The sequence below is a fragment of the Vicugna pacos genome, chromosome 34, assembly GCF_048564905.1.
Source record: "Vicugna pacos chromosome 34, VicPac4, whole genome shotgun sequence".
In the NCBI taxonomy this organism is placed as follows: domain Eukaryota; kingdom Metazoa; phylum Chordata; class Mammalia; order Artiodactyla; family Camelidae; genus Vicugna; species Vicugna pacos.
This window is the reverse complement of record NC_133020.1, coordinates 1,990,277-2,006,815: the sequence shown is the minus strand read 5'-3', so window position 1 is coordinate 2,006,815 and position 16,539 is coordinate 1,990,277. Positions and strand designations below refer to the sequence as shown.

At 40.1% G+C, this 16,539-nt stretch overlaps 1 protein-coding gene across 8 annotated transcripts in view; it reads left to right on the top strand.

Annotated features, from left to right (window-relative positions):
* FGD4 (FYVE, RhoGEF and PH domain containing 4) overlaps window positions 1-16,539 on the top strand; it is a 184,224-nt gene that overhangs the window by 108,849 nt on the left and 58,836 nt on the right. For all 8 annotated transcript variants that reach the window (XM_072954501.1, XM_072954500.1, XM_015235748.3 and 5 more), the window contains 2 exons: window positions 5,340-5,523; window positions 9,622-10,120. In XM_072954501.1, coding sequence (XP_072810602.1) covers window positions 5,340-5,523; window positions 9,622-10,120 — 683 coding nt within the window. The remainder of the gene's footprint in view (window positions 1-5,339; window positions 5,524-9,621; window positions 10,121-16,539) is intronic.

The window sequence follows — 16,539 nt, the reverse complement described above, 5'->3', positions numbered from 1 at the left end:
ATTAGTTTCTCATGTGGAGTGCTAATAATATCATAGCTACAATTTATTTCAGTGATTTTTAAAAGGAGAGAATAATAAATACCTTTATTAGTGGTGACTGTGCTCTGGCAACATCAAGTTTATGTTTTTGTGTTTATTAATTACAAGTAAGTAAATCCTAAGGATGTAATGTGCAGCATAGTGACTGTAGCCAATAATACTATGTTGTGTATTAGAAAGTTGCTAAGAGAGATCTTGAAAGTTCTCATCACAAGAAAAAAAAATGTATAACTGTGTGTTGACGGATGTGAACTAGAGTTACCATGGTGATCATTTTCACAATGTATACAAATATCAAGTCAGCATGTTGTACCCCTGAAACTAATACCGTGTTATATGTCAATTGTATCTCTTTTTAAAATTACCAACAGGTAAATATTTTTGAAGAATTATATTTTTTAAAAGGATAAAAGAGTTAAATTTTATATTAGATAAGCTTGCATCTGAATCTAAGCCTAAGGTACAGCTTTTGAAATGGATTCCTTATATAGTTAGAGCTAGTTTGGCCTCAGAAAATACCCTAAAGGACTTGGGAAACAGTGGTTTATTCACTTCACACCAATCCTACCGGTCAAGCAAACAAATTACTGAACAACTCCAATATAAGTCTTTCTTCCTGCTGACCACTTTTAATATTGGCCAATTTCCTGCCATGCTGGATAGACAGAAGTCAGAAGAGCTTCCTAGAAATAAAAAGTAATTGTCCTTTTTCTCTTGGGAGCTTTGATCCATGACATTCTCCATAGTTAACTGTTCTGATAAAGCCCACATACTCACTTCTCAATCATTAAACCTTAATGTTTAGAAAAAATTTCATGAGCTTTGAAAGCCACATTATTGTTCAAATAATTTAGTAAATATACTCAGTTTACTCAGTTGAGTAATTCATCACATCTGCCTTAAGTAAATAATTCTATGTGTAATGTTTCATTCTTAAAGTGTAATGTGTTACAAATTTACAATGCGTTAATATATAGCCGGCTCTTGTTTTTCATAGTAAGTAAAATAAGAGCAATTGAAATCTACTGGTAATCCCCAAATTTCAACTGATGTAAAAAAAAAAAATGTTGCTTGCTAGCGATCCCAGTTCTACAAGGGTCAAGCCAATGGCTATTGCCGTTGCCCACCAACTGTGTACCCCGAGGGGAATTCAGTGGAGAAAACCAGAGAGCACTCTGTGCTTCGGATGCACCATCCCCTGGAGAGTTCAGATGGCTGTCTAAGGAAGAATTTCAATGACCCCAGATTCTTGAATCTTCCCTGCAAAGAAAAGCACTAAAATCATTAACTTGCAATGTCTATTCTTTGTGGTTAACAGTAATCTTTTTATGCTTAACTACATGTTTTTTTCCAGTTTAAAAAAAAAATTTCTCTCTATCCTGGCTCCTCCCTTGCCTCTTTGGAACAGTTCTTCAGAGCCATCTGAGAGGCTGTCTCCCTGGCTATAGATCTCAGTAAAGTCCCGGGATAAAACTTAACGCTCAACTCTTCTGTTGGGTGTTTTTCTTTCATTTGACAGTGGCAATTAGTTCCTTTTTCATTCCCAATCATTATTTTGCATACTTGGAAATTTCTGAATAATCAATTTTTTGTTCTCGTTACCGTCTGTAAGATTTCCTGCAATAGAGCCCATTGTACTTAGAGTCAACTAGATGTCTTCAGCTGAGCATGTCCACAACTGGACTACCAACCTTCTCTACAGAAACTGCTTTATCTGTTGTGTCGGTCACTGCCAATTCTATCCTGCCAGCCATTCGGGCCAAATGCCTGAGTCAGTCTCCATCCCTCTCTCTTTCATACCTCACATTTAATCTAGCAGGGAAACTTCTTTTTAAAGTATACCTGAAGTCTCACTAGTTTTCACTACCTCCCTCTAAGCACTGTCACATACACAGTAACCTCCTAACTCTTCTCCCGGTTTCTGCCCTGCTCCCACCCTGCTTGTCTCCTTCTCAACTGCAGCCAGCGTGGTGCTGTTGGGATTCAAGCCATGTCACGTCGTCCTCAGCTCAGAACTCTACGGGAACTTCCCCCTTCACTCAAAAGTCAAATTCCTTACAGTACTCCACCGGTCTGCATTATCATCCCTCCCTCTGACCTCAGTACCTGCTCTGCCCGCCCACCGGCCGCTTTGGCTCCCTTCACATCGCCCTCCGCTGACCTCCAGCTTTCACTCGACCTGACTGAGAGCTCTTCCCCAGTAACTCCCTTCACTGCTTTCATTCTTGTTCAAATCTGCACTTCTCAAAGAGGCCCCCTTTGAACACCTTACTTAATACTGCAGTCTGCCCTTCCCCCCAACTCCCTACACTCCAGATCCCTTCTATCTTGTTTTTTTAGCCCCTCTCCCCTTTTTTCTCCCAGCATTTAATACCTTCTGATACATGGTTTACTTACTTTTTTTGTTTCTTATCTTTCCCTTTATTCATTAACGTGGTTAAGTGCGTAGAACATAATTGGTATTCAATACATATTTGTTGGATCCATGAGAAAGTAAAAATTTAAAAAAAAACCTGTGTAGATATTTAAGAATTTCTCTAGGATATGTATATTCTGGAGATATATATATATATATATATATGTATTTCCTAATGGTTGCATTACTTTATACTCCTCAAAATGTGTAAGTTTGCATCACTTCATAGCCTCAGTGACACTTCGTATTGTTAGATTTTGAAATTTTCGTTAATCTGATGGGGCTGAAGTAGTATCATATTGTGGACTTAATTTGCATTTCTCCAGTTACTGGTGAGATTGAACCCTATTTTTTCTGTTTACATCCTTTGGGCTGCAGGGGAAGAAGTACTACGTTGAGTTTTAGGTATAATGACCTGGAGGTGCGGATAGGACACCTAGAAGATGTCCAGAAAGCATTTGGAAATCAGATGTAAAAGGAAAATCAGAAATGATGAGGGAGACAAGAATCATCTTCACTCATCAGTTATCTTTTTAGCAAAGTACGCGCTGTCTTCCTCGAAGACAGTGGTTTTGACACTTTGGCCATTCCTGACCCTCGAGATTTTTGTCTTATGCATGTAATATTTGTGTTCTTTGATTCAAATGTATAGTAAACCAGTAAATGTACACGTTGGGTTGTCTCCCTTGCTAAAACAGAAGCCTCCTCTCTGCTTCTAAAGTAACCGTATACTTGATGCTCAGCTTTATCAGCGTCTTTAAACTGTCTCGCTGTTAAAATATGAGCTCCTTGCTGATGTGTTAATTAATTAGTTCCTTCAGGTATTCTACGAATTTGCCTAGCACTGTGCAGGAAGTTACCGTGAATATGGTTGTGGTCAAAACAAACTTTCCTTACCCTCCCAGGACTCTAGCCTTGTTTCAGAGAAACCTTTATGTCTATAGTGTATTTAATACTTTCATGGCTGGTCTGTTATTTAATACTACTTATTACTACTTATCATGATAATTTATTGTAAGCACTGTAGAAAGTGCACAGTGCTGTGAAGCAGTTTAAGAGAGGTGTAATTGAGATGGGAAGTCAGGAGAGTCATCTCTGAGAGACTGACTGGCTAGTAACATACTATTTTATTTCCATCCTTCAATCAACAGTGTCTGAAATAATAATAGTAAATAAGGATATAGTAAAAGAAAATAACAATGATGAAGGAACGTTCACTGAGTAAACTCTAGATTAGCTGGAGGAATTCTTTTATAACAGCGTTTACACACAGAATTGTAAAGAACATGTTAACTTCCTTCTTTGAATATTCTAGTTAGGAATATTGAAATTATTCCAAATGTTAAAACTTTTTTTTAGTGGGATATTGTCCTGGTTTACTGTTTTGGTATATGGTTGTCCTACACAGGAAATTTTTCCTTAAAATTAACAAATATCACACTTGTATAAGGCTCTTTCTTTCCCATGGATACTAAATTAACCTCCCCCAACCCCAAGTATATCTTGGAACATAGTATCATTTTCATTTTTAAAAAATCGTGTCATTTTTTTTTAACTGGAATTTTCTTCTTGTCTGTGTTGAAAAGGAAAAGTGTACATTGTTACACCTGTAGCTCTTTGTGAGTTTTTTTTTCCCTCTCTCTGTAAGAATTGATAACTGGCACAGAAATAGTGAAATCTAGGCCAGTGAGCATCCGGCAACTGTCAGTGAGCTGAGCTTATAGAAGAGATGAGATTACTGAAATCCAGGGTACCCGGCTCTGAGAAAATGGAGCATAAGAAGACGTGATTCGTCATCCTTTTTCCAGAAGTTAGGAGAAGAGTTTAAAAAAAAAAAAAAAGGAGATGATTCTTTGGATTTGTTTACAACTGGTGATAGAATATATAACGTGTAGGTATTTTTCTTCTATCCAGAATGTTAATTGAAGAGAAAAATGATACTAGTTTTCAAAATCGAAGTGATTCCTGTGTTGGTTAAGCACTTATATTTTCTCATCTATGGAATGTCTCATCCATTAGAGGAAATCTGTAGATTTTTTAGTATTTTGGAAATGATCTGTTCCTATTCTATTGAGTGGAGGGCTTAATAGTCAGCAAATGACTTGGGGTATATTAATGCCAGTCAGCTACTGAACTTCTGTAACCCCCTTTTGCAGATTTACAATGAGGAACAGAGGTAATAACTGGGCGGGGGGCGGGGCAGAGTGTCAGTATCAGGCGTAACATGGGATCAGCCTTGTTGCTCCAGGCCCCTCACTTAAGATCTAAGCCTTCACAGACATAGGAGGCAAGTAACGATACGTACCTCCGAGGACTGCAAAGGAAACGTTTCATCTGTGATCAAAAGAGATGAGGTGCTTCTGTTAAATGGGAGGATGCGCTAGTAATACAACGTTATACTACTGTTGTTTGTTGTTTTGTTGGCTTTTATGTCTAACCTACTAGCTCTGAATTCTGGTATGTCTGTTACCTCTCTGTTATTAGAAAGTCTTTTGTAGCAAGCAGTGCCTCTCAAGGAATTAGTTTCAAATTTATCACTTGCTTTTTTCTGTTTAGGTAGGTAACTACTGTGTTATCGCTAATAGAGTCTGGCATGCTGCAGCCATGCAATATGGATCCATAGATGTTTAGTGAAGCCATGTTTTAAATCACTTAGAATTGAAAGTACCACGTGAATCTTGGAGATGGAATTTCCACAGGACACAGAGAAAATGTCCGAGATAGATAAAAGTCCCTTGGTTAAAGTTCAGTACAAATTTGACAGACCCCTTTACAAAAGTTTGATGACGCGAAAATGACTTTTACATCCAGGGCACCAGAATGTTTTTTTTTTAAGGAACAAATATCAGTGAAATGCTGAATTCTATTAATTCTTTTTCTGCAGTGCCTCCAAAGCCATTTCATCTGCAGAATTCACCTTCGTCCAACATACACCAAACCCCCAGGCATAAAGCTTTATCTAGTGCAAAACCAAGGATGGAGGAAGTTAAACCTGCCTCTGCTTCTTGTGTCTCAAAAGAAAAACCCAGTAAGGTATCAGATCTCATCAGTCGCTTTGAAGGAGGCAGGTAAGAGCTAACTTACACTGGGAGAAGGCAGAGGGAAGAAGAAAACTGGTTTTTGAAAAATACGATAGTTATAGATATGAAAATTTAAAAATATATAGTGTTTTACTTCATTAATTTGGTAGACCTTTAGAAAGAGTGACTTTCTTAAATGCTAATTTTGCCATAATATGAATTGTCATTTATTACATATTACCTTCTCCCGTTACTGTGGCCCAGCCCTCTCATCACACGTGTGCTGTGCAGATCCCTGGATGTGCTCTGTCTGGCTTCCTCTGTGCATGTCACTTTGTCTGCATGTTGTCACCCCTTGGAGTCACTCTGGTGATCAATAGGTACCTGGGTTGGAAAGGCAAGAGCTTGTCCCTGCCTCTTTGTTTCTTGCTCTTTGTGCTTGAATATAACTCCTGTGGGCCTGTCCTGTGTCTTCTTTAGGACCCATTTTATTTAACGTGTGTCTTCTGTGTCCATTCAGTCCCTGTTTGCCCCTCTCCCCGTACCCTAGGTTTTGTGAAGAGGGACAGGCAACAGCAAAATTCATGCTAAATTTCAGTCTGTATTTATTAGATCCAATGTTATATTCTTTAGTCCTAATGTTTCACAAAAGGTAGGAGAAACGTATGTTTCTCACTTAAAGATAAAAACCAAACTTACCGAAGTTGCTCTTCTGTACATGACCCTCAATTGTTTCTCCTTAGAATTCTCGTCACTGACTTAAATAGAATTTTTAAATTTTTTCATCAGAAGGATTTTATTTTCATGTGTCACCAAAAGTCTGTGTATAATTAAACCACATACGTAACTTTACTTTCATCCTTGAAGCCAAATGTTTCCATTCATTCTAGCGTGGTACTTGGGGATGGTTTCCCAATGGGTGATTTCATTATTTATTTGCAGAATAAGGAGTTGTTTATGTACTGGATCATAGCTTGGAAGTACTTTAAAATCTTCTGGAAATTGTGACCAGCTACACCACTGCAGTGTCCCTCCTTTATGAGACTATATTTAGGAACAAGTTCTGGTGAAAAGTAGTTCAGAAGCCTGACTTCATTTTTCATTCTTTAGTCCATTATGGGAACCTGAGTCATACATCTGTCAACTTCAGCATTTCCTCTGAAGTAGGATTTTTAATACCTTTGCTACCTTAAATGATAGTCATCTTTACTAGAATGATTTATTTCCACTTAAATTTTTTTTTATTTCTCATGGCGAGTTGATTCAGTGGCACATGTTTGCAGATTCCCAGGGCCATCTCCAGTGACTGCATGATGTAAGGAGGGGCTGAGCCCTGACCCCTATGCGTAGTGCACACCCAAGCCTGGGTCCCAAGATGTGGGGGTGGCTTTGGGAAGCCCTGAATGGGTCAGTATTCCAAAGACCGAGTCCTCTGATCCTCACCATTTTGGTAACCTCCTCTCCATACACAAAATGTACAGTTTTCCTACCTGTTAATATCAGTTTTCTTTTACTCTTTAGAGTTAACAGATTGCAAGTCATTTTCTGATGCAGAGTTTGAAGGTTGGATCTAAGAAGGGGTGTGCTGTAAATGTGTGACATTTTAAGCAAACTTGTTCTAAGTGCAGATAGGATGTAAATGTGAGCATTTGGGCCAGCCTGGTAAACGGATGTTACTTGCGGCAGAATCCACTGCCAACTTGAAAAATAATTATAAGTTTTTAATGTGGTATTTCCTGTAGGAGCAGGCCCTGAAGAGTGTTTGAATGGGTTAGTGTTGCGTTGGGTCTGTAGGACATTAATGGGAAATGTGTATTTCCTGTTGTGATGTCTGTGTGCCCACAGTGTAGCTGTAGGGTTTTGCCCCAGTTGGTACAGCCTGATCGAGCACTTTGTGGAGCAGAGGGAGATTTGGCAGGCTCTGAGTTACAGAAAGAACCAATGTCTGTTGCAGTGGAGTTACAGAAGACCATTACCGTACGGCACTGTTAGAACCTAACCATGTGTCACAGTTTACTCTTTGCAATAATCTAAGTAACTCTGTTTTATCAAGAGTGATTTGGAGGATGTATTTGGAGCAAGTGAATTTTGTGTATTTATTTTTTGCTGTGGTTTCTTGTTCCTTTTTTTTTTTTTTTGAGAGTAAGAGAAACTAGTATCTTTGACCTATGACAGACTTCAGGATTTTAGAGAGAAGTAAATAACATTTTCCCACAAAACTGAACGTTGTTTTTTTCCCCAGGACCCTGCAAGGCCAGCTGTTTCTCCTCATGGTTTGTCACCCACAGGAATCTGCTCCGTATTGATTCAGCCACTGCTTTCACTAACCTCCCCCCCACCCCCCTACGCATTGCCTCTGGATGGCACTTATTACAGGAAACCCCTGCTTCTCATCCAAGGCAGCCCTTTCCCCAGATCCAAAGTAAGCCCAACGTTTGGTTCAGAGAATCTGCTGAGCATCTTTCCACTGTATTGTTGGACGCGGATGTGGCCAGGGAAAGGAGGACAGTTTCATTTAAATCTTCAAGGGCTTTTGGGGAAATCAGGCCTAAAATATACTCTCCTAGAAGTCAGATATCAGAAGTCAGATACAGTGTGAGATTTATTTATACTGACAACCTCCAACTTTTATATGACATTTTCCCTACCTTCCCTTCCCTTCCGGTGGTGGTGAACTTCACGGTGCCTTTCCCTGTCCTTTATTACTTTCTCACTGTCAGTCATCATTCCCTGCGCATTCTGCAGTCCAGACCAGCAGTGTCTGGGAGGAGTGCAGTGAAGGGGGTGAGGGCGCATCTCAGCCCTGCCCATGGACCTTGCCGCTGTGCCTACCCCCGCACCCCTCAGGAGCCCTCACCCCGTGACCGCTGCCCGTGCTGAGGAAGATGTCAGCCCTGGACTTTCTTCCCGCGTTTCGTATGCAGCCTGATCACCTGCTCCTCACTCCATCTTTCACATTCCAGTGAATTATAATGTGGGGTTAAGACCACGGGGTTTAGAGTCAGACTTCTTGGTTTGAACACTGGCTTTAGCATTGTTAGCTGGGTGACATTGGCCACTTTATGTAAGTTTCTAAGCCTCAATTTCTCTATATAAGGTGGGGTCCTTTAGTTTGGAATTATTATGAGTATGAAACAAGATCATCAGTGTAAAGGGCTTAGTGTAGCTTCTGGCACTTAATAAATGTTAGCTGCCATTGTTGAATTATTGTCATCACCACCATTCATTATTTATTGTTTGCGGAGTATTTATTGAGCACTGTCACATTTCAAGCACTGTGCTAAGAGGTGGGGATAAAGCGGAGAAGACCAGCACGTTCTGTACCATCAGAGAGTATTAGTCTGTTTTAATTTTTCCCCTCGTCGGGTCATAAGAATCTCTTCAAGACTGCAGCCCAGAGTTCTGTGTCTCCTCCCTGGAACCCTACATTCAAGTGCTATATAAATACTTCCTTAGGAGCATTGTTCCATTTTGGCAGTTAAATTCCTTTGTACTATTAGGAGTATATATAATGTCAGGTAATAATAAGGATTTGAAAGAAAAATGGGATAGAATCTTGTAGACTATGATCAGGATGCTAGATTGAGTGTTTGGGGAAGCCCTCAGAGTTTGACCTCTGTGCCCAACTTAAAAAAAAACCAGATTGGAGAGGATCAGCGTGGAAGCAGGGAGAGCAGTTAGGAGGCTGTGGCCACACATCTAACAAAGCTTTTGAGAAATGTGTTCTGCTTTCCAAACAAAAATAACCTTTGGTTTCTAACCTGTTCATAAATTGAGGGCTGACTATACTTGTTTTTAAAATTTTTAAGAAAGTAAAAATCTTGAGAAAAGATGGCTTTATTAAATATATTTTTCACATCTAAGTCTTTACTAATTAGCCATATTGATAAGCAGCCCAAGGAAATATTCCCAAACCTGTAGGTAAAGCTCAGGCTTAGCATCTATATATAAATGTTTATTTGAGTGTGAAGAGCATCCCAGAAGACTAAGAACTACTCTGGAATATTCTCATCCATGTTTCTAAAGCCAACAGAGGGAAAAAAAAGTCTTCACTAAATATCCCTAAACAGCTGGCATAAATTTGTTTTTATTCTAGAACTTGTCCATGCCAACATTTTCATACTTCCTTTGTATTTTATCTTTTAGCCCATTATCAAATTACAGTGATTTGAAAAAAGATTCTGCTGTGAACCTCAATGTTCCTAGAACCCCAGGAAGGCACGGATTGACAACCACACCTCAGCAAAAGCTCCTCTCCCAGCGCTCACCCCAGAAGCAGGGACATAATCCAGACCAAGCTCAGGGTGTACAGACTCGTGTGGCTAACGGCGTAGTAGCAGCACAGAACCGGATGGAATGTGAAGAGGATAAAGCAGCCACTCTCAGCGCAGAGACTCCTATTCAAACTTCAGAACCCTCGCCCGATACCAGCTTAGTGAATGGAGAAAGAGAAGAAACAACCACGGGACCTGCATCACCCACAGCAAATCACTGCGATGGAAATGCTGATGACAGGACCCCGGGCGTCGGCCCAGCGCTCCCCCTGGGAGAAGGAAGGGCAGACGCAGAGACCAAGGTGCAGGAGAGGGAAAACGGAGAGAGTCCCCTGGAGCTGGACCAGCTGGAGCAGCACCACGAGATGAAGGTAAAGGAGTGAGCACTGCCTCTGCCACTGTGGTTTGAAAACTCTATTTCATAGCACCCTGTAACGAGTAAGTCAGATCACACACGGGACACGTTCTTGGTTCAAAGGTGCGGTATAAGCATTGTCAGAGTTCCCTGGAATGGAAAGCTGGTTACATTTCTGAAGATAAGAAAAATTTGCCTGTTATTTAGTCTCTTTTCGATTATAAATAGCAGTCTGTGTAAGAGAGTTGAGAATTGAAAATTGGTCCATTACAGGAAAATGTGTAAGTGACAAATCCAAGTCCTAAACACAGTGAGGATTTTTTATGGTGCTGTGTCTTAATTGGCATTAACACAGGCAGGAATGAAAAAAAGGCTAAAGCTAGAATGTTAAGAGTGAAAAATGATCGACTGGCGTGGACAGAACTTCAAAGTGAAATCCGTCCTCTGGTTCCGTTTATAGTGATCCTGAAAAACAATCGCAAATAGCCAAGGAGCCAGTGGTCTTTTTTCTTCTAGTTAGTGAATTAATTTTAAATGCCGACTCTCAAGCAGAGAAAGTTTAAATGAGGAAGTGGGTGGGGGAAATTGAGTCATACTTGGTAACATTATCTGAAACAGTAAGGAAACAGGACTTTTGCAGAGTGACTCTCTTTGCAGCTTGATCTAGTAGTGGATGTTAGCGTCTCTGAGCTTGAATCATGGTGAACAGAAGAGAAGTTAAGAACCAAGGACCTCAAGACTCACATCTGTCCTTTTACAGTTGGGATGATGCCCCCAGCAAGTATTTATGAAACAGTAAGAGCTATTCTTATTAAGGGAAATACTTTCATTGGTGCTGATGCCTGTGGTTGCTGGGTGCCTCCTCTTTTTACCCCTGTTGTGTATTATTATGTACACATTTCATAAATGGGTCTTACGTGGTTTGGCAGAGACTTGAAAGGGCTTTCCTGTTAAGCTAGTGAAACGCAGAATGGTACAGCTGTCTTTCTCCTAAATGGGCGTTTAAGCAGTGGTTGGCACGTGCTGTATGTGGGAAGAAGAAGGAAATTTCCTCTGCAGAGCTACTGATCCAAAACCCACGTGTCTCTCATCTGAGAAGGAGTATTAGCGTTTAATTTCTACCGGGTGACAAAGTGTTCGCCTTTGCTGCTGTGATGCTGTTACGTTGCCTTTCCTTGTTCCCAAATGCAAAGATAAATGTGAACAGTGTTAAGATGGTAAATTTTATGTTGTCTGTTTTACTGCAATAAAAAACAAAACGTAAACTTAGAAAAATCAAGAAGTTAGTAATGTACAGCAGACCAAACTATTGGAACCAGGAAATCTTGATGCTACTTCTGGTTTGTCCACTAACCAGCAGTGTGATGTTGAACAAATCATTTAAACTCCTTAATTAAAGGATGCTAAAATTATTTAAAAAATATAAATGGAGTCTGATCTTGAGGCCCTTTTTAGTGATAATAACATAGTAATTCTATGCTGTTATATGTAGGTATATTCCTTTGTTAGCATAGCCCTTCAGATCACCAGGTGTTTCTCACACTGTCTAATGTGCTGAACTTCTAAGACTTCCTGGAATATTTTGAGTTTCACTATGTAGACAGCTGAAAAAAGTTACTTCAATCTTTATATAACTCACTATAGAGATTTACATCAGAATAGTCATAGTAAGTTCCGTTTAAACCAGAATTAAATCTAATGGGCATTTCCTAAATTGCCTACCAGAGCTGGGGGCTGGAAAGTAGGCGTAGAACAGAATTGCAAAGATGGTTGTAGGAAGTAGACACATATTAAAGTATATCCTGAACAGTCATTATTAATGATTGAGTACTGGCTTGGAAATAATCTGTTTGTGTAGTTGTTTCACTGATTACCTGACGTATTTTGATCAAGGATCTCTTTCAGTGGTGAATGCAGAATATTGTTATTTTTGCCATGTAAGAGATAAAGAAGACCTACCTCACTGCAATTATTGACTCTGCTGTGCCTTAGCAAAGCAGCACTTTGCCAGTGTTTAAACGTTTTGCACCACCAGTGATCTAGAATATAGCCAGACACCTCAAAGCAAGCAGATGTTCTTTAAGAACCTCAGAATCGAAGAAAAATTTTAGCACCTTATGATGCCTTTTGGTCTCAACCGCAGAGTGTTAACAGTATCTTTAGGTTAAGGCTAATCAGGTATTACAGCAGATTACAAGATTGAAATCTACTGAAAGGAAGATGTTATTATAAGGAAACATACTAAAGCCCGTAAATTACAGGAAAGTTAGGGACCAGGGACTATCATAGTGTGCATGCATGTGTCCGCTCAGGCTTGGGTACTCCGGAGCATCAGGGGATAACAGTTACTGTTTGGCATGACAAATTTGGGTTATCATAAGTAGCTTAAACTTTATTAGGAGACTCATGTAAATGGGCCAAAATGGATTAGAATGAATTTCACTAAAAATAGTTGTCTTTTCTCAGATTTGTAGGTGTCAGTGGTTAAGCTTTAGCAGAGATGCACTGACGTGGACTGCTGCACACACTGATTATGCCATGGAAATTAAAACCTCTGTGCAGTTTTTATGAGCCTTTTTAATATCTATTTAATATTATATTTAATGAGTTGCACTGGTAGATCTTTTCTGAGATTGATTCAAAGTATTTCCTTCTTCATTTCATACAGCAAGCTAAATATAAGTGTATGGATGTGCACTTTTTAAGACTAACATTTATATAAGTAACAAATCTGTTACTGGCAACATAAGCTTGAAGTAGCAATGTATTAAAACTCTAACAATAACAGTTTTATCAAGAATATAAAAGAAACAGATTTTTCTAACAGTTAACCTTTCATTTCATCAAAAATGAAAGCAATTATGTAAAGAAGTGGGGGGAATAGATGATGGTGTTGTCCACAGTGTAGAGATTTATAGAAACAAATATTTTATATATATTTTTTAAACTTAAGTGTTTGTTTCCTGCTTATTTGTGGCTTTTTTCATTGCCATTTTACTTATTATATTTTTAATGTAAGTCTTGAGGGTTTACTACTTTTGAATATACTCAAAAATTAAGAAACATAATCATCTCCTAGGCAAAAGAATGACAGATGATCACATTCAGAAGTAAACTGCAAGTAAATTGCAAATAGAAAACCAGTGCTGTAATCCAAGTTAACTCACTGTTCCTCTTTTCCCTTCAATTTCTCCTCACTAATTGTAATTCTTAAAATTGTTGATTAATTGTATAGGGTGTAATATGAGTTATCAGAGTTTCCTGGGAGTTAAAACATAATGCTTACCTTGGTTATCTAATTCTTATGATGGACTACAAGTTTTTTTTAAAAATAAAGCTTTAAATCTCTTTTGGTTCACTTCTTGAAAAATAAGGGGACACCTGTTGAGTTCTTGTTAGATTTGAGGGCAAATAGTAAATTACTCCTTCATTATTTCTTCTTTTGCCAAATCAGCTTTAATTCCAAGAAGGCGAAAGGCAACACAAGGAAAGAATTTATCCGGTTTTCACTAGTCAGTCTTTCATTGTTGCTAATATCATAATGAAAGCTCCAAGTGAGGTTGTAGGTGTTTTAAAATGATGTGTAGGGTAATGGAAAAGTTTCCACACTAACCACCTGGATAGTTCATGAAAGTATTGAGGATGGCTTTTCTTTATGGGGAACCCAGAACTTCTTTATGTTGTGGTGACTCTGTTTAGTATGTTAGAAAGATACAAGAACGAGAAATGAGAAAAAGTGAACTCCAGAGAGACTATATGTGAGAAAACTAACCATCGTTCACTCAAAAAATTCAGTGTGCAGGCTCACTCTCCTAGGTTCTAGAAGCAGAAATGAACAAGACAAGCCTTCCCCATAGTTTCAGTCTCCAGAGGAGAAAGAGGCGTCAGTAAATCACGCTGTTGTGGCACAGTCCGTCCTTGGGAAACACAGATGAGGAAACAGCTGTCCTGGAGGAGGGCTGGTGAGGGGCAGGCTGCTGAAGAGCAGCGGAATTGGGCTTGAAGGAAGAGTGGGCAGTGCTGGTGGTCCAGAATAGACGGGAAAAGGGAGGTGGGGAAGAGGAACGCGTCTGGGCTGAGGGCAACTGTGAGCAGCAGAAACAGGAAGGTGGCTGCCATGTTTAGGGGTTTTCTGGCCTCATAATAGAGGCTGGAAGGGCTAGAGAAATGAGTGTGGGGGTAGAAGGGGCTTAAAAAGAAAATGGAAAAAAAAAAAGAAAATGGAAGCAAACGACAAAGTTCAGTGGGTTTGTGTGCCTAGATTGTGTTTTTTTCCCTTGAAAGCAATGGAAACTTTTTCAAAAGATTTTTTTTAAGTCTTAATAAAAAATGAATAATCCTCATAGAAAATCAAGAAAGTGCAACAAAACCTAAAGAATACAAAATTGCTCCTGGCTCCGCCCCCAGAGAGAACTGCTTTGATATTGAACATTCCAGCTTGTTTTTCTCAGCTGATTTTTTTTTTTAAAAACATTTTCAGTAGCATAATGTATGGTCAGTCTGCATCCTGTTTTGTAGGATTAAACGTAGGTATTTTCCCATGTTATTTCAAACTTTCCATAAGCTTAACACTGCCTTGGCCTCAGAGGCACTTAATTAAAGCATGGAAGTGACATGATTATACATCCGTGGGTTTTAGAAAAATGAGTCAGATAAAAGGAAAAGCAGACGCAGCAGGGTCCATGGTTAGTGAGCAACTGCAGTGGTCCCGGTGTGAGAGGATGAGGTCCTGGGACAAGGGAGAGAGGTTTCTGAGGACTGTGTCAGATGTCAGGAGTGAGTCATGTTCAGCTCCTAGCTTGGCTCAGGTAGCAGCTGGTGTTCCATTTACCAAACTGTAAGAGAACAGGACAGTATATTTGGAGGGAGAAAAAAATTAATTGGATTTAGACATATGAATTTAAAGGACTTCTGAGATATCCAGGTAAAGATATCTAAAACAAAAATGGAATATTCTAGAGACATTATGGGCTATTGGTTAAGGATCAAGGCTTTCAATATTAAAAGAGATGAGTTCAGATCTCAGTGCCATCGCTTCCCAGCTAGGCGACCCCAGACACGGCAGGCACTTTAATAGAACCCTGTCAGCCTCGGTTTCCTGACATGGAGATGGCAGACAGGAAGAAGAGCAGTTGTGTTTGGAATGAGGGGAGGAAGTTAGAGTTGCTGATCAGGTGACCTTTGCATTGCTCAGTTTGGCATTTGCAAGACATCCATTTGGAGATATTAGGCAGGTGAAATATGGATCTGGAGCTCAGGAAAGAGGGTAGGGGGTGTAAGACGATGTACCAAAGGGTGTGATTAATATTGCCAAAATAGAATGCGTAGGAGCAGGAAGAGAGCCGAGGACTGAGCCCTGGCGAATACAAGCATAATCAGAAGGGGAACACGGTGATGTGTCTGAGAGGAAAAAGGAGAAGAGAGACCAGTGTCGTGAGAGCCACTGGGCTTGAGAGGGTGGTGGGGAGGGAGCGCTGGTGAGCTTATGAGGATGGTCTCCATTTAGAAGGTGGAACCAGTTAACCTGGGACATTATATAGCAAACTATCTCAGTAAAGCTGGATGCTCGCATTAAACTGAATCTATTATATTGCACATATGCTGTGTACAAGGCACTGCAGTGAATTCAAAGAGGAAACTAGCAATTGAGAAAGAGGATTAAGATAAATAAATGACCATTACTCATCATGAGGTAAAGGGGAAAAGAGCAAGCTCAAAGATGAAGCCACGGTCTGGAGGATGAGGTCTGGCTGAGGATGAATTTCCTGTTGGTAGCAGAAATGGAGGAGTTGGGCAGAGAGTCTGGAAGTTGCTGAGTGAGTGAGATATGGGGAGACTGCCCTGTAGAGAGGGTTGGTGCAGGGTGTGTTAGTTTGACCCCCAAGAGGCTAGTGGACGATCCTCAAGGTTGGAGGGGGGGAACTTTGAATTTGAGGACAGTGGAGAAGATTAGCTCTTGTGGTGCCTTGTGACCAAGATTCTGAGGGCCCAGGTCAAAGACAGTGGGACCAGCCAGCAGCCTCTCTACATTGCTCAGTGGCCTGGAAGCCAAGAAAGAGAAGGAGCAAACTTGGAGTGGGACCAGCAATTCAGCAGTGCCGACAGGACAACAGAGTAACAGAATCGGAGATTGGGTTTAACAGAGTGTTGATATGAACCAGGAAATTTGGCAAAGTCAGGTGCTTGGAGGTCACAGTGTACACAAAGATCCCATTTAGTGTGGGTGTGAGAGAAATGGAAAGGTCAGATCTTGAAGACACAGTGGTTGTTTTACGGGGCTTAAAAAACAAAACAAAACAGAGAGTAACGCACCATAACCTGGTGGTCAGGAGGACAGACTCAAGAGCCACACCCTGCAGGTTTGAATCCCACCTCAGCTGCTAACAGTTGTGTGACCTCAAGCAGGTCACTTGAAACCTTTCTGTGTCTGTGTTT